The following is a 25956-nucleotide window of genomic DNA, read 5'->3' on the forward strand; positions in this document are numbered from 1 at the left end:
GATATATATGTAACAAACCTGCACATTGTGCACATGTACCCTAAAACCTAAAGTATAATAATAAAATAAAATAAAATAAACATTTAAAAGGTACAATAAAAATGCAATAGAAAAGAGAAAAGGCCAGGTGCAGTGGTTCATGCCTGTAATCTAAGAACTTTGGGAGCCTGAGATGGGAGGATCGCTTGAGGCCAGGATGTCAAAGACGAGCCTGGGCAACACAGTGAGATCCGCATCTCTACAAAATAAAATAAATAAAATAATGAAAAGACAAAAAATTGTACCATCGATTGGGCATTTACTATGCTTAGAGCTTACAGGACTGGAAGTTGCCATGAGTGAATCCGTGAGTGAATATGAAGGCCTAGGACATCACTGTCCACCATTGTAGACTTCGTAGACAATCAACACGTAGGCTACACTAAATTTATAAAAAACATTTATCTTTCAGAAACAACCTTAGATTACTGTAAGTATTTTACTTTGTAAACTTTTAACTTTTTAAAACCTTCGGAGTATTTTGTAATGACACTTAAAATACATATACGTTGTACAACTATGCTAAAATATTTTCCTTACTGTCTTATTCTGTAAGCTTTTAATAATGTTTTAGTTTTTATTTTTTCTCTTTAAGCGTTCTGTTGAAAATGAAGACACAGAAACACACATTAGCCTGGACCTACACAGGGTCAGGATTTTCACGATGTCACTAGGCAATGGGAGTTTTTTGCCTCCATTGTAATCTTACGTGTATGTATATAATTAGGTGTATAGTCTTTTGTATATGCAGTTAGTCATTGACTGAAATGTTCTTATATGGTGCATGACTGTATTTGTTTTTATTTGGAACTTACTTGTTTTTATTTCTAAATCTGAGTTTTAAACAGATACTACAATTACTTTCTTATGCTAATTTTTCTTAGTTCAATTTATTGTTTTAGTATATGATACTACCACTTCTGATTTGAAGGTATGAAGTTTAGCAATAAGATCATATATGTTGTCCCTGCAAAACTTGTGTTTGTGCCCCTCATATACATGGCAGGATCACCAGGCCATCAGAGCCGTCCTCGCAAGTAGTAACACGAAATTGAAATCTTTAAGTCTTTGGTAATATTCCTGCTCTCCCCTCACCCGTTTGCTCTTAACTATGAATTTCCCCATTTCCATCGTTTATGGTCTTCAACGCCTTCTAATTTGGGTATGAATTTTAAAAATACAGCCACATCTTGTTAGTGCATTGAAATTTCTTTGAATGTCTTGCGTTAAAAGGAAAATTTGTTAGGTGAGTTACAGCTGTGAGTAGCTAATATGAGACCCTTTCAGGCAGGGTTTCTTAACTTTAGGGGGTCTGAAGCACCCAGATATTTGATGAAAAATTCGTATAAATGTTTATCTGATATTTTTTGTCAGGAGAGGGTCTGTAGCTTTCTCAAGGATGTCTTTCTCAAAGAAAACCACTTTTCTGAGACTTAAAGAACAGAAAAATCAGTGTGTTATATTTTTCCTTGTCTTTCAGATACAACTGTTAGCCTAGTTCAATCACACTAATATGATATTTATTATAAAATAATCTCTTCTAAGTAGTTCAGTTACAGAATATATATTGTTATAATTGTTTTTGCAAAGCGTATCTCATTCTAGAAAAATCAAAGAACCAATTTATACTTTGTTTCTTTTTTCATCTTGAAAAATGATATATTTACTGTAAACAAACCACTTGCTTTAATCTTAGTAAGTATGGGGAGTGGTAAAAATTACTTTAGGCCTATATTCATGAATTATCTTGGATGTTAATATCATCCAGTAAAAAATAATGAATGCCTTTTAACTTCAGAACTCTATGATAGGTATTTAGGATCTAGAATATGTAAGATAAAAAGTAAGTAGGGAAGACAGTGTGAAATTATGAAAATATAAGGACGCATAGAAAAGTATAGGCAATATATGTTTTAAGAATAAAAGAAGAGGCCGAGTGTGGTGGCTCACGTCTGTAATCCCAGCACTTTGGGAGGCCGAGGTGGGTGGATCACCTGAGGTCAGGAGTTGGAGACCAGCCTGACCAATATGGTGAAACCACGTCTACTAAAAATACAAAAATTACCCGGGCATGGTGGCGTGCATCTGTAGTCCCAGCTACTCAGGTGGCTGAGACAGGAGAATTGCTTGAACCCAGGAGGTGGAGGTTACAGTGAGCTGAGATCACGCCACTGCACTCCAGCCTGGGCGACAGAGCAAGACTCCATCTCAAACAAAAGAAGAAAAGGGGAGGAGAAGTCACTGAGAGTTGGTGAGGCGTGGAGAGCTTCAGTGAGAGCTCGGGATATGAAAGATGAGTAGGACAAAATTAGAGAGGAGAAAATAATTTAATAAGCAAAAGTACAGAGGTGATCATGTAACTTAGGGGGGATGCTGAGTTGACCAACGGAGAGGCAGCTTTTTGTAATGGTTAACAGCATGGATTCTTCATCCAGCTTCTAGTCCTGGCTATAAGCTACTTAAAACACTCTATGCCTCAGTTTTTTAATTTGCAAAGCTAGTACCTTTGTTATAATTTAATATGGTAGGTGTTTGCTATATTTAAAAAGAAAAACCTAGTACACAGTGCCAGCAAGATAGCAGTAGGGAAATAAGGTGGGGAGTTAGTAGCCAGATTGCACAAGTTCTTGAATGACAAGTTAAAGGAAAGATTGGCAAACTATGGCCCTTGGGCTAAATCCTATTCCTCTCTTGCCTTTCTAGATCACGTTTTATTGGAAAACAGCCTTGTGTTAATTTACTATTGTCTGTGGTTGTTTTGGTGGCGATGGCAAAGTTGCGTGTTTGTGTAGAGACCTTATAACCCGGAAAGGTTAAGGTATTTACTGTCTAGTCCTTTACAGAAAAAAATTTGCTGACCTTGAGTAAACAATTACAGCTGTAACACAATTACAGAAGATCTACTTAAAATTTTTATTTTGTTTTGTTATTTACTTCCAAGATACAATGGTAGTACCAGGTATTGGATACACATTCCCATTTCAAAAGGGAGAGATCAGCCAAAAGAAAGAGGTAGTAGGCCCCACACAAGTCTGAAACCCAGCAGGGAAGACATTAAACCTTGAAGTTCCAACATAATCCTTGACGCCATGTCTTGTATCCTGGGTACACTGGTACAAAGGGTGATCCCCTGAAGCCTTGGGCAGCCCCATCTTCATGGCTTTCTTGGGTGCAGCCCGGGTTGGAGTGCAATGCCTGCAGCTTTTCTGAAGTTCAGAGTGCACACTGCTGTACAATCCTGGCGTCTATAAGGTAGATCCCTCATGAGTGGCTTGGTGCCTCCCTGAGGTAATGAGTAGTTCTCACTCTGTTAGTTTATATAAGAGCTAATTGTTTAGAAGAGCCTAGCACCTCCTTCTCTCTCTCTTGTTCCCTCTCTCACCTTGTGACATGCCTGCTACCCCTTTGCCATGTTGGGTAAAGCAAATGCTGGCACCATGCTTCCTGTACAGCCTGCAGAACTGTGAGCCAAATAAACCTCTTTTCTTTATAAATTATGCAGTTTCCGGTGTTCCTTTATAGCCCTGCAAAACAGAATCGTACACTTCCCCATGGGGCCAGGCAGAAGTAGAGCCACGTCACCTACCCCTCTCCCCACCTTCTTGGGCTGAGCTGAAGTAGTGCCGTTTCTCCTGGGAAACAGTACTTTGGCCACTCAGAGAAGTCACACCTTCCCTGAGCCTAAGTTGGAGGAGTGCCACATGTCCCCAAAACGGTGCCTTGGCCCCCCAAAAAGGTCCTATATCCTAGTGCCTAAGCTGAAGCAGTAGCCTGCATCCTAGGGGAACTGTGCCTGGGCCATCCAGAACAGTCAAGGCCCCCAGGCCTGAGCTGAAGGAGCACATTCGTCTCTGGGGTATCAGTGCCCTGGCTGAGCTAAGTAGCTGCACATCCCTGGGCTGAACCAACATAGGACCCCATATACCAGGGAAGCAGAACAGTGGCTCAGCTGAGACACACCGCCCTATAGACCAGACAGCTCTTGTATCCTGCTCCCATGGAGCTGGTCTAGGCCCTAGAGTCTGAGCTGTTGGGACACATCTGTTCTTGAGGAATGGAATCATCACTGTCCTATTCCCTGCCCCCCACACTCTTCATCCCACCATGCTGCAAAAAACAGCTATTCTTTGCCATTCTCAGGTACTTGCTGCCACTGCACCTGGCCTCACAGAGGCTCAGATGCTGACGATCACTGCCAACCCAGGGTCTAAAGTCACTACCACAAGGTGACTCATGCCCTGGGACCCAAGTTGCCGTTTGGGTCAAGTTCCCAAATTGCAGTCATACCTTGCACCTTGAGCCTAAACCTTCAGAGTATCACTTCTCTGGAGTTGGGTGAGTGCTTTACTGTATCCCCCAAAAGTAAAATCACAGCTACAACCTGGCCCCCTGAGCCTGAGCTGCTAGGGAGTAGCTCTGAGTCACAGATCCTGGTTCCGGGGGCAACTTACATCCAATCCTTTCACAGACAGCAAGTTTGCACTCTAAGATGCAGGTGCCACAGTAGGTTCACAAGACTCTGAGCCTAGGACCCTGATCCTACAGCCACTCCAAGCAACTGCATCTAGAACTCAGTGCTGTTGCAGCCACTTGTAGGCCATGTCAGACCTGACGCCAAGAGAAATCCCCTCATCTAAGTCTCCCCATTGTGTGGAAAATGAGAATAAGAGGACTGAAGACATTAGCAGCCTATGCCACTGCCACGACCATCTACAGCATATGCCACTGAGGCATCCACAGTTATTGCTGACATTGAATGCAGATGAAGAATCTGCACAGAGACTATACTACTGCACCTGTCTGGAAACAGTCACCACACTCTTTCCAATCAGCACAGTAAAACCCTACTGAAGGTCAAAGTCTTTCTGTACAAAAGCCAGTCAAGGAAGTTTGGAAGAGGCAACCATTCCACCAGACATCAACACACAGATATCTACCACACAGACATCAACACAGGGAGACAAGACATGAAAAGGCAAGGAAATATGACACCATTAAAGAAACATAATAACTCTCTAACAACAGACCTCAGTGAAAAAGAATTTAGTGACTTGCTGGAATATGAATTCAAAATAATAATTTTATGGTAACTCAGTGAAAAACAGAAGAGAGATAATTTAATGAAGTCAGGAAAACAATTCACCATGTGAATAGAAATTCAGCAAAGAGAGAGAAATTATAAAAAGAATTAAATAAAAATCCTGTATTTGAAGAATTCAATCAGTGAAAAAAAAAATGCAACAGAGACCTTCAATAGAAGACTTGATCAAGCATAAGAATCTCTGAACTTAAGCTCACTTGAAATTATGATCTGAGGGAAAAAAGGAAAAGAAATAAGAATGAAAAAAGTGAAGAAAGCCTATAAGACTTGTGGGACATCGTTAAGTAAATAAATATTTGTGTTATGGGATTTGCAGAAGGAAAAGAAAAAAGCATAGAAAACATATTTAATGAAATAATAACTGAAAACTCCCCAAGTTTGGGGAGGGATATGGACATCTAGAGCCAGGAATCTCAAAAGTCTCCAGATAAATTCCACCCAAAAAGGTCTTTTTTTCTTTTTTCTTTTTTTTTTTTTTTGCCTGAGGCACATTTATGTCAAATTGACAGAAGTCAAGGACAAAGAGGAAATTCTAAAAACAGAAAGAGAGGAGAGTCAAATCACATCTAAGGGACTCTCCATTATACTAATAGCACATTTCTCTGTGGAAACCTTACAGGCTAGGAGAGAATGGGCTGATATATAGTCAAAGAGCTGAAAGAGAAATACTGCCAGCCAGGAATACTATGGCCAGCAAAGCTATCCTTTAGAGATGAGGGAGAAATAAAGTATTTCCCAGACAAACAAAAACTGAGAGAATTCATTACCACTAGGCCAACCTTACAAAAAGTGCTCAAGGGAGTTCTGCATCTGGAAGTGAAAAGATGAAAGTCACCATCATGAAAACAGGCAAAATTGTAAAACTCACTGGTAGAGCAGATACACCAAGAAGAAAGAGAAAAGAATCAAGACTTAGGCTACAGAAAACCACCAAACTGCAATGATAGAAAAAGAGGAAGAAAGGAAGAAAAAGAGGAAGAAAGGAACAAAGGATATACAAACAACTTCAAAAACAAATTAACGAAATAACAAGAGTATGTTCTCGCCTATCAATAATACCCTTGAATGTCAATGGATTAAATTCTCCACTTAAAAGGTACAGACTGGCTAAATGGATGAAAAAACATGACCCAGGTCTATGCTGCCTACAAGAAACTCACTTTACCTGTTGACTATTGAACAACACAGGTTTTGACCTGCACAGGTCCACTTATATTCAGCTATTTTAAACGATAAATATGTTGTTTAATTTTTTGGGAGATTTGCAACAATTTGAGAAAGGTTGCAGACAAACCATGGAGACTAGAAATACCGGAAGAATAAACAAGAGTTGTAACATGAAATCATAAAATATATGTAGATACTAGTTTATTTAATCATTTATTACCATGAAATAGAAACACATCTAGTATAAAAAGTTAAAATTTATCAAAACTTACATACACCAGACTGCACATGGTGCCATTTGCAGTCCCTAGAAATGTAAAGAAACATAAAGATGCAGTATTAAATCATAACTGCATACAATTAACTGTAGTACATACTGTACAATATAATAATGTTGAAGCCACCTGTTGTTGCTATTGCAATGAGCTCAAGTGTTGTATCTGCTTAAAACGCTGTGTGATGCTAACAGCTCCATATGAGCCATTTATCTGTCCAGTAAATTATGTATTGTATTAAAAAGTGATCTCCATGTTGGTGCACACCTGTAGTCTAATCTACTTGGGAGGCTGAGGTGTCAGGATGTATTGAGCCCAGGAGTTTGAGCTATGATTGTGTCACTGCATTCCAGCTTGAGTGACAGAGCAAGACCCTGTCTCTCCCCCCCCCCCAAAAAAAAAGAGTTGTCTCTCATGGTTTTCATGTATTTTTCGTCATGTTTAGTTCAATACTATAAACCTTTAATAACACCATGGAACCCATACAAAGTACCATTAGTGATGCTGGAAGTGCTCCCAAGAAGCAGGGAAAATTCATGATGTTATAAGAAGAGTGAATTGCTTGATATGTACCAAATGGATTGAGGTCTGTAGCTGTGGTCACCTGCCATTTCGAGATAAAAGAATCCAGCAATGTAAGTACCGTTGTAAGAAAAAAAAAGGAAATTTGTTGTCACTGCAGCTCCCTCAGTAGGCACAAAACTTTGAACTTTTTTATATTGAAAATGTTGCTGTTATGTGGATGCAGGGTACCTATAAGAAAGGCACGCCTATAGACTCTACAATGATTTAAGAAAAAATGAGGTTAGTGTATGACAACTTAAAGCAAAAGGAAGGTGTTAGATCTAAACTTGGAGAATGTAATGCCAGCAAAAGATGGTTCGATAATTTTAGAAAGAGGTTTGCCTTAAAAAATGTCAAGATAACAGGAGAAGCAGCAGACAGCCAAGAAGCAGTGGACAAGTTCCCAGACACCATTAAGAAATTCATTGAGAAGAGTGGATATCTGCCTGGCAGGTTTCTTTCTTTTTTTTCTTGTAGAAAAAAGGTGCCTCCTTTCTGGAAAACAATTCCACAAAGGACATTTATTAGTAAGGAAGGGAAGTGAGTACGAGGATTTAAGGCAGGAAGGGATAGGCCAACTGTATTGTTTTGTGCAAATACAGTTGGATTTATGATGAGGACTGCCCTTGTCTGTAAATTTCTAACCCCTTAGCCTTGAATAGAAAAGATAAACACAGATACCAGTCTTTCGGTTGTATAACAGGAAGGCCTGGACAACAAGCACTCTTCTGCTGGATTGGTTCCTGTCCCTAAGGTCAGGGAGTACCTTGCCAGTAAGGGACTGCCTTTTAAAGTTCTTTTGATATAGGACAATACCCTTAGCCCCTGAGTATACCCTCTGAGTTCAACAGTGAAGACATCAAAGTCATCTGCTTGCCCCCAAACACAGTATCTCTAATTCAGCTTCTACATCAGGGGGTCATAAGGACCATTAAGGCTCACTACACAGAATATTTTATGGAAAGAATTGTTAGTGCTATGGAAGAGAACCCTGATAGAACATCATGAAAGTCTGGAAGATAGCATCATTGAAGATTCCATTGTTAAAGGAAAAGCTGTGAAAGCCTTGAAATCTGAAACAATAAGTTCTTGGTGGAGAAAACTTTATCCAGATGTTGTGCAGGACTTCACAGGATTTACAATCGAGCTAATCAAGAAAATCATGACAAGATATTGTAGATATGGGAAAAACGGTATGGGGGGTGGTGAGGAAGGATTACAAGATGTAGATATCAGAGAAATTTAAGAGCAAATAGGTATCACACCAGAGAAGTTAACAGAAGATAAACTGCTGGAGATGAGTGCTTCAAAATTAGCGCCAGATGATGAGGAAAAAGACGTGGAAGAAGCAGTTGTAGAAAACAAATTGACATGAGATAATCTGGCAGAAGGGTTCCCGTGATTCCAGACTGTTTTTGACTTCTTCTATGATGTGGACCCTTCTATCATATGGGCACTGAAACTAAAGCAAACAGTGGAAGAAGGATTGGTACTGTATAGAAGAAACATTTTTGGAGAAATGAAAAAGTTAAAAAGTCAGACAGAAACTATGATTATTTCTATATATTTACACTGAATGTGCCTGCCTCTCTTGCTTCCCCTTCTTCTTCCTCTACCTTTTCTGCCTCTCCCATCCTTGAGACGAGGACAACAACTCCTTTCTCCTCCTCTTCAGCTTATTCAATGAGAAGTTGAGGATGAAGACCTTTATGATGATTCATTTCCACTTAATGAATAGTAAATATATTTTCTCTTCTATATCATTTTCTTAGTAACATTTTGTTTTCTCTAGTTTATTATAAAAATAAAGTATATAATATGTACAACATACAAAATATGTGTCCATTCCCTATTTATGTTATCAGTAAGACTTCTAGTCTATAGTAGGCTAATATGTTAGTAGCTAAGTTTTTGGAGAGTCAAAAGTTATGTGGATTTTCACCTGCATGGTGGTGGTGGTCAGTGCCCCTAAATCCCATCTTATTCAAAGGTCAACTGTGGACTGAACGTGAAAGTATGGAAAAAGACATTCCATGCAAACAGAACCCAAAAGCAAGCAAATGTAGTCGTTCCTATATCAGATAAAACAGACTTTAAGTAAACTCATGTAAAAAGAGACAAAGAAGGTCATTATACAATGATAACAGGATCAATTCAGCAAGCAGATATAACACTTATAAACATATATGCACCTAATACTGGAGCACCCAGGTAATCAAAGCAAATATTATTAGATTTAAATTGCACTTAAACAGGACAATAATAGTTGGGCACTTAAACACCCCTCTGAGCATCAGATAGATCATCTATACAGAAAATAAACAAAGCAACATTGGATTTAACCTCACTTTAATCAAACTCTCAGCAAGTTAGATAAGAAGGAACATACCTCGGCACAGTCAAAGCCATATATGAGAAAACCATAGCCAACATTATACTGAACTTGGGAAAGCTGCAAACTTTAGCTCTGGAACAAGACAAGAATGACCACTTTCTCCATTTTTTTCCAATAGTACTAGAAGTTTTAGCCAGATAAATGATCTTATATAAATAAAACTGTGAAAGCTTCAAAAAATAAAAATTAAAATTAAAAACCTCTGAACTGACGATCTAATTCAGTAAAGTTGCAGGATACAAAATCAACTTAGAAAAATCAGTGGTGTTTCTATATACCAACGTTCAAATAGCAGAAAAAGAAAGTAAGAAAGCAATTGCAGGCACGGTAGCTACAAAAAGTAAAATACCTAGGGAAAAATTTAACCAAGGAAATGAAATGTCTCTGGAAGGAAAACTATACAACACTGATGTAAGAAATTGAAGCGGGCATATGCAAAAATAAAAACACATTGCATTTTCATGAATTGGAAGAATTAATATGGTAAAAATGGCCATACTACAAAAAGCAGTATACTCATTCAGTGCATTCCCTATCAAAGTACCAGTGTCATTCATCACGGAAATAGAAAAAACAGTACTAAAATTTGCCTAGAACCACACAATACCCTGGATAGCCAAAGCAAGAAGAACAAAGCTTGAGACATCACACTACTGGACTCCAAAATATACTGCAAAACCATAGTAACCAAATAGCATAGTACTGTCGTAAAAACAGATACACAGACCAATGGAGCAGAATATAGAACCCAGAAAAATAAATCTCATCTGTACAGCCGACTCATTTTCAACAAAGGCACCAAGAACATTCACTGGGAAAAGGACAGTCTCTTCAATAAGCAGACACATCACGTCTCAAAAGAAGACATATAGATGGCCAACAGGTATATGAAAAAATACTGAACATCAGGGAAATGCCAATCAAAACCGTGATGAGATATTGTATCAACCTAGCTAGTATGGCTGTTATCAAAAAGACAAAACATAAAAAAATGCTAGTGGGATTAGGAGAAAAGGGGAACTCTTACACATTGTAGGTGGGAATGTAAATTAGTAAACCCATTAAGGAGGCCGGGCATGGTGGTGCACGCCTGTAATTCCAACACTTTGGGAGGCCGAGGTGGGCAGATGGCTTGAGCTCAGGAGTTCAAGACCAGCCCGGGCAATCTGGTGAAACCTCATCTCTACGAAAAATACAAAAATTAGCTGAGTGTGTTGGTGTGTGCCCGTAGTCCCTGCTACTTGGGAGGCTGAGGTGGGAGAATCACTTGATCCCAGGGGGTCAAGGCTGCAGCAAGCCAAGAATGCACCAGTGCACTGCAGCCTGAGCGACAGAGTGAGACCCTGTCTCAAAAATAAAATAAAAGTATAGCCACTAAGGAAAAACAGTATGGAAGTTGCTCAAAAACTAAAAATAGAGCTCTCATATTATGCAGCAATCCTACCATTTGGTATATATCCAGAAAAAAGGAAATCAGTATGTTGAAGATCTATCTGTACTCCCATGTTTATTGCAATATTCACAATAACCAAGATGGGGAATCTACCTACGTGTCCATCAGCAGATGAAAGGATAAAGAAAGTGTGGTATATACACACAATAGAATACTCTTTTGCAGTAACAAAGAATGAAATTCTGTTATTCATGGCAACATGGATGAGTTAGCTTGGGGACATTATGTTAAGTAAAATAAGCCAGGCATAAAAAGATAAATACCGCATGTTCTCACCCATATGTGGAAGCTAAAAAGGTTGATCTCATAGAAGTAGAGTAGAATAGTGGTTACTAGAGGCAGGGAAGTGTGGAGGGGAGTAGGTATAGCCAAAGGTTAGTGAACGGATACAGGATACAAAGGTACAGCTAGCTAGGATGAGTAAGTTCTAGTATTCTATAGCAGGATTGGGTGAGTATAATTTACAACCATTTATTGTATATTTTCAAATGGCTGAAAGAGTGGACTTTTAATGTTTTCAACACAAAGAAATGATAAATGTTTAAGGTGTTAGATATGCTAATTACTGTTCTTTGATCATTACACATCATATACGTATGTGGAAATAAACTGTATCTTATAAACATGTACAGTTACTATTTGTAAACTAAGAGTAATAATAAAAACCCCCAACACACACATTTCTTTTGTGCTTTTGTCAGAAATTTAAAAAAGGAAAAGTGCTATAGGAAAATTAATCTAGCAAAATTGCTTAGGGTGGATTGGAAGATATGAACAAGTGTTGAGGAGGGGAGACTTGTTAGGGTTGGCATTTAATTCTGAAACTAATTGTATGCACTGTAGAGAAGAGATGCTGATAGGAATATAAATGCATAAATGCATGAGACTTCCAGAAAGTCATGATAGTCTTGGTGACTGTAGATATGAGGAGATATGATGACTCTGAAGTTTGGCAGTAAAGTGACAGGAGATGTTAATGATGCATCTGAAATAGGAATTCTCCACCATGAGCTAGTTTTTCAGGGAAGGCAATCACTTTGGTTTTGACATGTTAAATGTCTGACATGGGGCATCTGCCAGACAGTTGGGAATTGTTGACTCTTTGCATTATTCTGCTTCTCTGGACATGCCCAACTTTCCAGGGGATGATAGGTGCAGGGGGCACAGTTCAGAGAGCAGGCTTCCTTGATTGCCAAGAGCACATACAGGATCTCAGGAAAGTGAGACTCTGTCCTCAGTGCAGGATTCCTATTTTCCGTTGGTGTCTCTCAAAGGGTGGGGTGGCCTTCTGAGATAATGTAGATGTGTAACAGCATGGCCTGTCGCTGGCAATGACTTGACCACTGTCTGTGAGAGAAGCACAGGACAGAGTACCCACAATCTCTCTTGAGAGCTTTAGCACTTCATACCAAACTCAGATCCTTCCCTTTCATTCAAAACATGAGATACTCCTCCCTTCTGGATGTCACCTCAGACCTTCCCGCAAAGTGAGCTAACTAGACCATGTGTGAGCTGCTCCTGGTTATGGTTTACTTTGTATTTTTTTCTCATTACGTTATTATCATAGGGTGGGAGTTCCGATTGTTAAGACAGATGGAATGTAGCTTTGAGATGGTTAACTCTGCTTGGTAAGATTTCTTTTGTCTTTGCCTTTCTTTATTCTTGGGGTTAAAAGAATACAATCTGATTTACAGTTATCTTGCTTTCATCTCTCCTTGTTCTGTTATCCCAGTTCAAGTTTAGACTCCTGCCTCAGATATGTGTTTTGGCTGATTGACATAGTTGCTTCTGAATGGACTAAATTACTGACATCTTTTGCTTTTCCTGTGTAATAGTTTCTATTTGGTGATTCCTTCTCACACAGCAGAACTGTGAGGTAGCCTGAAGCCTAGGGGAGAGGTCGATCTGGACACTTGAAATTAGCATCATAGAGCTATGGAGTTATTGGTGTACAGCCTTACATTTAGTCATTTTGAGGTTTTCATGTGCCGCTTCATGTGACTTCTGTCATTTTAATCTTACAAAAACCCATGAAGTAAGCATCTTGTTTGCCTACAGTGATTGTTTGAATTAGGTTCAAAATTAATTGTACAAAAGCCTGGGAGTACAAATGTACTTTATAGTGCATACAAAAGACTGGAAAAGAAAAGCAGAATTACTGGCCCAAATCACATGGTAATGTAGCAAAGTCTGGTTCCCAGCACTGGTAGTAATAACAGCTAATTCTTACTGAATATTTCCTATGTGTTGGGCACTGTTTTAAGCAATTTGTATACATTGACTGACTTGGGGTACAGTTGCCACCACACCGGTGTGTTGATTGGATGATAGATATTGCTTCCAAGCTCTTGCAGTTTGAAAGGCAAAGAATGTGAAGTAAGAAGAACAGCAGGTGAAAAACTAATCCCTGGGGCTCCACCTGTAACTAAAGGGGAGTGGGAGAAGTACAGCAGGCCAAGGAAATGGAGCAGAATGGCAGCCATGGCAGAACCGCAGCTGGGAGAGCATGTTGCCTGTGAGCCAGTGAGAGAGAGGGATTCTAAAAGAAATCCTTTACCCTGCCTTTCCTTTAGTTGGCCAGACTGTGCTCTGCTCCTGGGCCTGGGCCTGGACTTCCGATCCTGCTTCCCTGCCCTCTAGCACACCGATACCCTCATTCATCCCTACAGAGAGGTGGAATGATGCATTTCACTTTACTTGATACTTGAGACAAAACTAGAGTGTTTGAAGAAAATCTTATACTGAAAGAAAGAAAAAATAAATAAAAAGAAACGGCTTAGAGTTACAAACCTAATTTAACCAAAGGCTAGCCGGAAATCAACTCAGTAAGTACAGTTTATCGAGCCCTTCTGGCTGGTTCCTGCTGCCCACTTAGATGCCATTTGGATGCTTAGTGACTTTTCTAATTTTTTTTCTACTTTTAGGGAGATTCAGTTACCCCAAGAACTTGCTCTTGCTTTTTCTTTGGAGGTATATTATATAAACCCCCTCAGGTCAGCCCCTTAAGCCCAAGCCTCTGTTTGCTTCGTGCTCCCATGCTGTCCCCACACCCTGGAGTTCTGATTCCATCCCAGGCTCAGTACATGGCAAAAGCAGTTTCTCAGCTCACCATCAAAGTGCTTCTTGCCCAGTACATGCAACCGTGTTTTATGCCATCTTGACCTTGCGATTTGGTGTTTGTACTTTCTGGGGTTCTCAGTGACATGGGGATGCAACAGTGCACAAAACAGATACATATCACTGACTTCTTGGACATTTATTTCATTTGCATCAGTGGGACTTATATTTTGCTTACATTCTGAATCATATTATCCAGTTGTCAGTATAAGAATTTACTTAGGGGCTGGGCACGGTTGCTCATGCCTGTAATCCCAGCACTGTGGGAGGCTGAAGTGGACAGATTATTTGAGGCCGGAAGTTTGAGACCAGCCTGGCCAACATGGTGCAACCCTGTCTCTACTAAAAATTCAAAAATTAGCCATACATGGTGATACATGCCTGTAACCCCAGCTACTTGGGAGGCCGAGGTGTGAGAATCACTTGAACCTGGGAGGCAGAGATTGCAGTGAACCGAGATCACGCCATGGCACTCTAGCCTGGGTGACAGAGTGAGGCCCTGTCTCAAAAAAAAAAAAAAAAATTAGGATAATATTGGAAATAACTGGAAATATCCAGGCTACTCAACAATGACTAAATTGTATTACTAATGATACATCGTGTGTTCATTAAAAATGTTTATGGCCAGGTGCGGTGGCTCACGCCTGTAGTCCCAGCACTTTGGGAGGCCGAGGCAGGCAGATCATAAGGTCAGGAGATCGAGACCATCCTGACTAACATGGTGAAACTCTGTCTTTACTAAAAATACAAAAAATTAGCTGGGTGTGGTGGCAGGCCCCTGTAGTCCCAGCTACTTGGGAGGCTGAGGCAGGAAAATGGCATGAACCCAGGAGGCGGAGCTTGCATTGAGCCAAGATAGCACCACTGCACTTCAGCTGGGGCGACAGAGCGAGACTCTGTCTCAAAAAAAAAAAAAAATGTTTATATGGTTTATATTAATAGAAAATAAAGTTTGTGTTTGTGTGTGTGTGTGTGTGTGTGTGTGTGTGTGTGTGTGTATGTGATTGTAAATAAGTGACTGCAAACAATCAATAGGGAAAGAAAGATTAAAATTCTCGAACTATGCTAGAAAAAAAGATAGTGCAACATAATGTAAAAGAGTGGCTTTGTTTGTTCTCTTCTGCTCTTCTTTATATTCACATGTGGGCTGCCCACTAAATGCCCCTTTTCTAAACTTTGGTCTGAGGGAAGCTTCTTATTCTTTTAACTGTGTGTTGGGTTAACTTTCTCTATATTCTTAAGGTTGCTTAAACTTTCTCTATATTCTTTGTTTGTAAAAAGGAATGAATACTCAATATATCCCAAAGTCAGGGTGAGGTTGTTTTTCTCAAAAAGATATCAGAAAAGAGGGAGTGGTCTTACATTAAGTTCTTAAAGTGTTCTGTGTTAGGGATCCTCTTTTGATTATTTTGATTAACAAAGAATTCTTTGGAGAAAACATATGAGCTTGAAATAACTATAGATAATGTCAGTTTGGAATGCTTATGGAGATCACTAAAACAGGGTAAAAAGAGGGAGAAAACAAGTTGAACACACATTTAGTAATTCTTCCTGGGGAAATGCTCTCAGAGGTGCAGGTGTCGGATGTTGGATAAACTAGCTTCTTAAAGATGACTTTTCTAGGTCATACATGCAGTAAGTGATGTTCAGATCACTCCTAGTGAATGGATACTGTAGGTTAGGATAGAATTTCCATCACACATTTAAAAAATTGCTGTATCTCAAATAACTTAGAACTGAAGATGCAAGATAAGGAGACTCTAGTGGTAGCAAAGATCCTTATGACAAATTACACGTGAAAAGCTTGAACAAAATCATTTCCTGAAGTGGAAGCGAATGAAAACAGGCATTTATTTATTGTTTTAATGTATTATGTGATTTTATATGTGCCAATTAACATAATAAAATATTATAAGGAGCCATTTGATTATTTCATCCATCCTAAAAATTTAAGTATTCAATGTGGCCAGTAACTTTTCGCCCCTTTGGAATTTATGGACTACCTAACAGTTATTTAGAGTTGCCTTATATTCAGGTATACCTGATATCTACCTGGTAGGAAGGTTTTTAAGGATTAAATGAAACAATTAATTGGGTGTCTACTATGTAGCATGCATTATCCATAGTAAGCTCTGGGTTAACAGGGACTGACAGAGACCTGCTATGAGATCTGCTTCCTGCTCTTCTTTGGTCTTTCCTTTCTATCACAGGCTGGGGTTAGGACACAGAAACTGGTGGTTGAGAGTTTCTTAGAAAGTGACAGGGGAGGCCTGAGAGGTGAAAAGCATCTTGCTTGGTCCCTGGAAGACAGGAATCTCAAAATGTTCATTGTGACTTTCTGCCACTCGACCCCTTTTCTCTTTGTTCCCCCCTTCCACCCTTACCCCCAGTGCAGTTTGCAGTGCAGGGAGCACACATCACTTCTGTGCTGAGAGGGATGACACTCAGTAACGCAAGACAGTGAGCTTAGCTAACTTTGTTCATCTGTCAAGTAGCTCTAGGACAATTGTAGAGCTTTGCAGGTGACTTGTAATTACCTCTTTATTACATGTAATGTTTCCAGCATACAAACCTTTTATACTGTATGTTTCCCAACGAGCTTACCAGGAGGGTCGTATGTATACCCTTTAAAAGTTAAATTTCACTTTTGAGGTTTTCTTTTCAAAACAGCGTATTAGGATACAGAGCTCCGGCATGACTATCATTATTGACAGGTTTTGGCTTTTCACCTCTCTTCTCCCTGCTCACTTGGATTTATTTCACATAATATCTTCTTGGAATTCTGATTATCTCTCTAGATTAAGCTTGAACATTTAGATGTACCTGGTAATGGAGACAACAGACTAAAATACAAAAACTCAATTTTTGTAAGCCTTAAATTGGCATTGAATTTTTTTTCAAGATCTAAGAACCAGACTGAAAAAGTAATAAATTGAGCAAGGAAAACTGATTTCTTGTTTACAGGGACTTGTTCAATGAAGGAAAAGTTACTTTACTTAAGGAATTATTGTTACCAGTTCTTCCAGTAATCTTATTGTCTCCTACGTGGATCCCGTGGTTTAAAAAAAGGGAACAATAAAACAGGATGTTATGATAATAAAACTCTATATCATGCAGTCAGTCTTGATTTGTGAAAAAGTTGTATTTCTAAAAATCTTATATCAGGTTGGATAATAATAGCTTGCTTGCCTGTTTGTACTACTTTATTTGAAATTTTTTTAGAAATAACACATTATATCAAATAAAAATTCATTACCTGTAGTTTGTCATTTCCAAACTAAACAGCCAAAGTGCTAGTGACTTTAGAGTCTGGAAATACATTGTACATTTGAAATTTTGTTCCCGATAATTAGTGAGTAATCATTTATTCCTGTCAAAATTTTGCTCTAAAATTTGTACATGGGGTTTTTAAAAATTCAGGTATGGGGAGACATCCAGACATGGAAATGACTGTTATGAAAGAGGTTTATACTCACAGATCCCTAGACACAGGAGGCTCAGTACATTGCACAGGGTCACAGGGAAACACCAGGTTGGGATGGGAGCCAGAGATGGGAGATGGGGGAGCATGGCCCAGAGCCTTTATTGGTTTTTTTTGTTTTGTTTTGTTTTGTTTTCGGAAGGGAATGGGCAAGACGGGGTAGCCAAGCTGGGTAAGTTCAAGATTGGCTAGTTTGAATAATTTTGGCAGGCTTTGGGCTATAGGGATGGTTCCCAGTTGTCCAGGACCTGGGCCTGGGTGATTTAGGACAGGGGGAATATTACCTGCTGTGGCTCTGGATTGGTTGGTTTGTGTATCACAGGCACGCTCGCACAGGGGTCTTTTCTGTCTCTAGGAATTAGCCAGCCCTGGGAGGAACCGTCCCTCCACAGTCAAGGCCCCAAATACCAGAGTATCAAGAACACAGAGAATAAGAGAATATAATCAATACAAACAAAACGAAACAATTGAGGAGTTCAAGATGGCACTGCTAAGCAGGTGCTGTTTTTGTGCATGTTTTTAAGAGATGGTGCAGTAAAAGACTAGAGAACATGTAAGTAATTTATTTCTGAGCTGTACGTTTTGAAATAGTGTTTTAGGGGGCTAGTCAAAGTAAATGTTAACTAAAGCCTAATGCGATACGCCGTAGACATTTGGAAAACTTGAATTCAGTAACTCGACCCATGTAAATTTCTCCCCCATGTGAAGATGGTGGGTGGGGGTAGGAGGTCTGTGGTGGGTATGGGGTGCTTTCGGCTTTGCCCTCCTAGCTTATGGGACGCTCACAATTCCGTAGGGCTGCTTCACTTCTAGCTCCATCTTCTGAATTCCAGGCATAAGGAAGAGGGAGAACAAAAGGGCGCTTACCCCTCTTTCCTCCCCTTAGAAGGAGTGGTCTTAGAAGGCTTGCCCAACAAATTCAGCTTACATCTCATAGGGAATTGGTGATTCACGGACTGGTTAGTGTTTGTATGAAGCCAACAAAGGTTGTCCTTTCTGCTGTTCAAACCAACTCAGAAACTAGCTCTTCTTTGAGAGGATTTTGAAAAGGGAAGTGGGTAGTTTTATAAAAAATGTAATTCTACTAAAAGTCATGGTGATTATAGTATCAGTAATAAAACCTTGAGCTTTTTATTCTATACTGGTTGCTACTCTGAGTGCTTTATGTATTTGTATGTATAGTTCATTTAATCCTCAGAAAACTCCATTATTATTACCGTTTTTTTTCAGATGCAAATTGAGGCTCACAGAGGTTAAATAACTTGCTCAAGGTAACATAATTGGAAAGTGAAGGAATCCAGATTAATAGCCGAGATTGTGTGCTGTAACCACATTACTGATCTGTAATTTAAACATCTTTAGCTCAGCGATAAGGAAGCTAAAGCTGGAAAGTTTTAAGGCATTGGCCCAAGGTCACACCGGTAGTCGGCACTGAGCTTCTGTTTCTGGGTGTATTTCCACTACCCTGGTGCTCTCTCTAGGTGCACACTCTCATCTATAGCCTCTTATATTTGGGCCAGCCTTCTTGAGAGGTGGATACTTTTGGCTTGCTATGGTTCTGAATCCTGAAAATTATATTCTTTCTTTAGACTTCTTTTACTTGGCAAGGAATCCCCCTGGAGGCACTTTAGCTTAGGGGTAGGGAGGGTGGACTTTAGAGGCACCTTGCCTGTGTTTGAATCCTGGCTGTGCCAGCATTAGCCGTGTGATCTTCGACAAGTCACACACCTCTCTTGGGTTTTAGTAGTCTCATCTATAAAATGGGTTAATCATAGTAGCCATCCCACAGGGCTGCTAGTAGAAATGGATGAATTAATACAATAAAACTGCTTAGTATAGTGCCAGGCACATAAGTAAATACTTTCTATCCTGATTATATTATTACTTGTCAGAAACGTTCTCCAAATTAAACCTAACACATTTTTCAGCACCCTGTTTGGCACTCAGTAAATGTATATGGAATGAATGAAAGCAACTGTGAAGTGGTTTGTGTTGTCAGCCCCTGAATCTCATACTGGTTGGAAATATTAGGGTTGCAAAAGATTGGAATTTTCATGTTATTTTTATTATTTGTATTAATAGCCATTATCACTATTAAGGATCAATAATATTACAATATCTTATTCATCTTGTGCTACTTTCCACCTCACTTCACTTTTCTCGTATAAAACTATTAGTTTTTACATTTGGTGCTTTTACTGAGATTGTGTTGAAAGGCATTGTATACATCCAAGGTGCTGTAAGTGATATAAAAGTTTATGGCTTCATATTTAAAAACGGATGTTACTGGTTTTGAATCTTTTCATGTCACATTTCCGAGTAACAGCAATCACCCATTAAATATTAATTTAATCATAGGAACAAGATACAATCGTCACTAAAATGACTTTAAATGGCAGCATCACTTAGCAGTGAGATAAGGACTGGCAAAGCAGGATTTGTGTCATTCTGCGGCAGCTTTTAAACAATGTATTTGCTTTTCCCTTGTCTATTAAAATAATGCAAGAATTAAACCCTTTTAAAGAGAACCTACCCATCTCTTTCCCATGTGTCATTCTTGCATCGGAGAAAATGCTGCATAATACTAAGATGACAGCCCCACCTCTGATGTCACCCAGGATGGTACAATCCTCTCCAAGCCTTTGCTGGGCTTCCTGCTGCTGCGCTGGGGGACATGGTTACATTAAAGCTAACTCCTGGCATCTCAATTATCTCCTTGGAAGTAGTTTTCACAAATATAAAAACGCCCTACGGTGGCTGTTTTCGGTAAGCTACCAAGGTAGAGAGCAGCAGAGGCAGACAGAGGGAGAGGGAGAACAGGCTGCTTCCGCCTTTGTGAGAGGGACTGAGGCAGCAGCTCCTCTCGGCTCGGGTTCCAAGTGCTCAAAGTGCTTCCATTTACATCACCGTGTGCAGTGCAGGGCAAAAGGGGCTGCCAGGAAATCTGAAACTAATTTGCTTCCAGTTGACTAGAACAGCATATTTTGAATTAGCTTGCTTCTTTTTAAGCTAACTTTTCTCAAGCATTAAACTGATGAACTGGGCATTTTCTATGATCAATGGGTAACTGCTGGAGCTACAGTAATCTCTGTGAGTAACCTCTATTTGTAGGTCTATGCAGGCAAATATATTATTATATATCTATTTCTTTTAAATGCTGCTGTGAAAGTATCCGTCTGTATTATTGACTGCTTTTGCTTACTAGTCTTGTCTTTTGAGCGTCCCAGTAGGAGACCCCTGGGGCTAGACCAGGTTCTGCTGAATCCAGACATAGAGGAGAGCATTTTGCATTTATTCAGGGATGCCCACGCCAACCATTCTTTAATTCCCAGTCATCAGAGAGATGCCACCTGCCCTCTGAATGCCTATGCCCAGCACCTCACCTGGCTTTACCTGGAATGTTGATTTCAGCATGTGACATTGAGTTTTTCAAAATTTTTATTTTTATATAGAAAGCAGAATATTATTCTTACCTGTAATCTTACTTCTTTTCATTTTTTTTTTCCCCACCAGCTTTCCTGGGAACACACAATTCTGTCACTCTATGTCTGCTCCCTGTTTGTGATATATTATACAGACAGAAAGAGAGAAAACAGGCTACCCCTCCAGTTTTAGAAAGACATAATGTTGTAGTGCTGGATGGGAATAGGGGAGGAGTTTCTCTTAAAGAGCTCAAACTGCTTTCCATCTGTGTGCCTGAAGTACAGCTTAGTATCTGAATAGCCTTGAAGGGAACAAGGTTAGCTCAAAGGTAGCACCAAAAATGTTCTGGAAACATGCTAGTTGAGGCTGAGATAGAATCTTTACTGGAAGTTTGTAACAGGTATCTCAGTTTACACACAGGGATGTGTTTTTCCTGTTTGTTAAAAGTGTCGCTTTTATAGTAATTCAAGATTTATTTCTCTCTCACCATGGAAACTGACTTTCAACTCTCTGTAAAATTTGCATTTCTAGATATACTTGGGATAATTGTTTATGTCAGATTGTAGCCTGAATCCTTAGTGAAACTGTGGGTCTCTTATTGAGCATGAAAACTACCGGCTGCAAATGTGGATCAGCTGAGTCCTGAGTCTGCTACACGCTGGAGGCTGAGTGAGGTGACGTGTTTGCCACTGCACCTAACATCTGTCTTCAAAGACAGCAGTTTAAAGAAGTCCACAGCTGTAGTTGATCATCACTGCTAAGAACTCCAGCTGCTTGGCATTCATAATTATTTTTTAAAAGAATTGTATGGTTTTTTGAAACATCAAATTCTTAAATGTCACAATATTTCCTACATATTTAAGAAACAGTTTATATTAATCTTACCGTATCTGTGTTAATTTTAGCAGAAGAAAGCTTGCTGTGAGCGAGACTGTGGTTATTTAAAAGTTTAGTTTAAGCTTTTTTTTGGCTTTTAAAAATAAAACTAAAACTAAAGAGTCAGTAAAGAGAGAGAAATTTTACAATTGGATTTTTAAAAGTATGGATTCCCCAACAGAAAGGAGCGTAGAAAATGGACAGAATGGATGAAATCGGAGGGGCATCCCTGATCAGAAGGTAAAAGGCTTAAAGGAGAAGCACACGATGTGGATTTAAAAACCAGAAGTTATGACAAAGAGAGGCAGACAAGAGTGGAGAACCCCACTGGCTGAAAAAAGGAAACCAGCTTTGAAAAACGGCAATTTTAAAGATGAGCTCAAATTCAGCTCTTACAGCTTAGTGTTTCTTCTCCCTAACAAGTCACAGTGCTCTGCACAGTTGCGGAGACTTCGGTTTAAAATTAATGGGCTGTTCCCTGTCTCACTCAAGCTTCCCTTTGGTATGCTGTATGTGGTGCCACTCCTTAGCTCACAGAGCTGTCTCAAATTGACTGAATGGTAAACTAGTATCATTTCTCTCGGGATTAGAGGTGAATAAGAAAAATTGGGTTCTGAATCATTAGTATGTGAAATTTAGTTTGCCGTAAGCACAGCTGTAACTATTAATCACTTGGGGAAAGAATGTCCAATTAATGGAATATTTTCTGTTCGTGTGCACATGTTAGAAGCTTGTGTAGTGGTTGGCAGGCCTTTTCCTCTTTTTTGGTTTTTTTTTTTCCCAACACATAAACAACTTAAATATCTGTGCCTTTAGCATTATCAGTGTCCAGACAATAGCCAGCATCCTGGATTGCATACCGTAGTTTTCTTAAAAACGTGACTTTTCTTAGGGTGAAGAGAGTGTCTTAAAATATAATGTATTTAGATTACTCATTTAGTAGTTCTCATTACTCATATTCATTTTCCAGTTATTTTTATCATACCAAATTTATTTTCTATTGCTGGGCAAAATGGGTTTGATTATCCTCTTGTTTTATTTTAATACAAATTTTACTATTGCATTGCAAATTTGAGTCATGTATCACTGTGTTGCTGGTGAAATTTATTGATTATTGAACGTAAAAACGTTGATCATTATTACAGTTAAGGATTATAGTTACTTATAGATGAAATGCATTTGAGTTTTTTTTTTAACTCTGCAAGACTTGCTCTTTATATTTGTTTGTAAATTAAGCATTTATCTTCCAATCTTACAGATTTATGAAATTTCACACTAAGGGATCAGAGTGGTCACTCTTTTTCCTGCCCTCGTCTTTGGAACTGAATTCCTTTCTGACAAGTTAGGGGAGTGTGTTTTTAAGCTTGCTTCTGTAAATTTTCAAGTGTTAAAATAGCTTACTAATTTATAGTTTTCTTGTACTAATATAATATCAAGTTTTAAGGTGTTTACTAACTGATATTCATTAGGGAACAGAGAACACCAAAGACGTTATTGCATTTATGAATATCACATGTAGAAAGGAGGGAAAACAGATTATTAGTGGCTGGGTTAGCCATAATTTACAAAGGACTGAAAATCCGATGAACTATACTCATAGGAAATAGATTAGAAGACCCTTAGTGCATTCTCCATAGTACCTTATCAGACTGAATTTCCCCATACATTTCTATTTTACAAGCAACACATCCAAAGATATGAACATTAAAACCCTGGGAAAATATTCTGGTTGTTAAAAATTGAAACGTCTTTACCCTTCCCTGATCCCGTTTCCTTAAGCTCCAGTGTAATTTTTTTAAGGCTGTGTACAAACAATAATATACAGGTTTTGACTAATGGTCAAGTTTACATTTGCAGTTATTTTATGATCTTTTTGTGTAAGTAGAGAGTCATTGGCCATTCATTGTGAGAGAAATTTACTATGAGCTATAAAATCAAGAAGGGGTCATATTACAGCAGAGGCAATTCTCTTCCTCTCTTGGAAAGGGACCGGGGTTACTTGCTAATTCGAGGGTAAACCCAAACCAGAATGATCAAGTGTTTCTCTTTGCAGGAATGAGATTGTTTTCTTGGAACTTACTTTAGTTGAGGCCTATTTGAATGAACAGTTGGACCTCTGAGTTAGGAGACAGGCAGTTGTGATCTCTTTAAAATAAAAAAGTAGGCATTAAATGTAGTCAGAATGACTTGTAGATATTGTTGTAGTTTTCTGGAGCCGTGTTTCTCATCCTGTAACTTGCATACGAATCCTCTGGGATTCTTGTTAGAAACCAAAAGGATTCTGATTGGGAATGTCTGAGGTGGTGCCTAAGAGTCTGAATTTCTAACAAGCCTCCTTGGTGATATCTATGCTGCTTTCTCAAGGCCACACTGAATAGAAAGGCTCTAGGGCAGCACTTTCAAATAGAGCTTTCTGTGATGACGGAAATGTTCTCTGTGTATAGATAGATATAGAAATATACAGTTATCTATACAGATATACATACTCCACTATACAGATATATAGATATCTATGTCTATATATGTATACACAGATATCTATACATCTGTATAGTGGAATATGGTAGGTATTAGCTACATACCGTATGGAGCACTAAGGAACTACATTTTCAATTTTATTAAATTTTAAGTGGCTTAAATGTAAATGTAAATAGGCTTATGTGGATATGGCTACCAAATTGGACAACACAGTGTTAGGCAGAAATCCACTGAGAAATTTATACTTAATGGTAATAGCTCACGTAGCGTCATGCTGAATTCTAGAATAGGCTGAGATTATCTCCACTGAAATTTACCACTGCCTGAAATTTGTTTGCGAGCAGACAGTATATATAGATGGAGCTGCTGGATTGTAAGCTCCTTGATGACAGAGGCCAGGTTCCTCTTGTTTGTTGCCCTTTTCTCTGCTGCTTGATGTATTCATGGTCCACAAGAAATGTTGGCTGAGTAAATGAGAGAATGAGCTGGCTCTAATATCAGGAAGCACCCTACTGTTTCCTGAATCCTTTTCAAGCCTGGACTTAGAAGCAGCGGGTAGAACTTGGGTGACACTAACGTAGAGTATTTTGCTTATGTTTAAGGAGGCTGCTTTTTTGCTTCTGTCTTAAGGTTTTTTGTTTGTTTGTTTGTTGAGATAGGGTCTTGCTGTGTTGTCCCGGCTGGAGGGAAGTGGCACAATCACAGTTCACTGCAGCCTCAACCTCCCAGACTCAAGCAGTCCTCTCACCTCAGCCTCCCAAGTAGCTGGGAGCACAGGAACACACCACCACGCCTGGCTAAGTTTTTAAATTTTTTGTAGAGAAGGGGGTCTCCCTGTTTGCCCAGGATGGTCTTGAACTCCTGAGCTCAAGCGAACCTCCTGCCTCAAGCTCCCAAAGGGTTGGGATTACAGGCATGAGCCACCTCATCTGGCTTTCACCTTCTATTAATTGGTATCCTATTGGTTCTGGGACATTCATAATTGATTGATTCAACAAAAATACCCGCTTTGCTAGGTAAGATTGTTATAGCCTCTGGAGATACAATTGTAAAGAAAGCAAATAAAGTTCTGGCCTTTTAGACTTTATATTTTTGTGGCAACAAAACAATACAAGACAAAACAAAAACGTTTTTCTAAAAAATGGCATGACTGGTCCCAGGTTCTAGAAAATATATGTGTGTAGAATCCATAATCGTGGCTCTCCTGAGGAACCTAGGCATGGATATGACCATCATATAGTCTGGGGAAACGTATGTCCTATTGCTGAGAATTCCTCATGAAAATGGTTTTATCTGGTTCAAATTTCAGCTTACAGCGACCGAGTCTACAGTAGATGTGGCAAATAGTTCTTGTATTTTGTTTTTCTTGAACTATTGTCTTTTAAGGAGTTTGCTAGCCAGGATGGAAGAAAACCTGTTTGATTTACTGCTGCTCAAACAGGTTAATTCTTAGAAAGGCCCTGGTTTTTCTGCAGCCAATCTTATGGAGCAGGCTTATTTTCTCACAATTTGAAGAAATTTCTTTCTGTTGCATTTCATTGTATTACAGCTCTGTCCCTGTGTTCCAGAAACAGATGACTACTTAAT

The 25956-nt window shown here is 39.2% G+C and overlaps 1 protein-coding gene across 9 annotated transcripts in view; it reads left to right on the top strand.

The window, feature by feature from the left end:
- The window catches only part of PSD3 (pleckstrin and Sec7 domain containing 3), a 575483-nt gene that overhangs the window by 181158 nt on the left and 368369 nt on the right, over positions 1-25956 (top strand). The window contains exon 1 of one of the 9 annotated variants that reach the window (XM_032162343.1): positions 20237-20682. The exons of 7 other annotated variants lie outside the window; for them this stretch is intronic. In XM_032162343.1, coding sequence (XP_032018234.1) covers positions 20652-20682 — 31 coding nt within the window. In that variant the 5' untranslated portion in view covers positions 20237-20651. Of the gene's footprint in view, positions 1-20236; positions 20683-25956 lie in introns of those variants that run through there. One more of the 9 variants, XM_032162344.2, reaches the window with a different exon arrangement.

The sequence above is a fragment of the Hylobates moloch genome, unplaced genomic scaffold (genome assembly GCF_009828535.3).
Source record: "Hylobates moloch isolate HMO894 unplaced genomic scaffold, HMol_V3 SCAFFOLD_8, whole genome shotgun sequence".
NCBI classification, from domain to species: Eukaryota; Metazoa; Chordata; class Mammalia; order Primates; family Hylobatidae; genus Hylobates; species Hylobates moloch.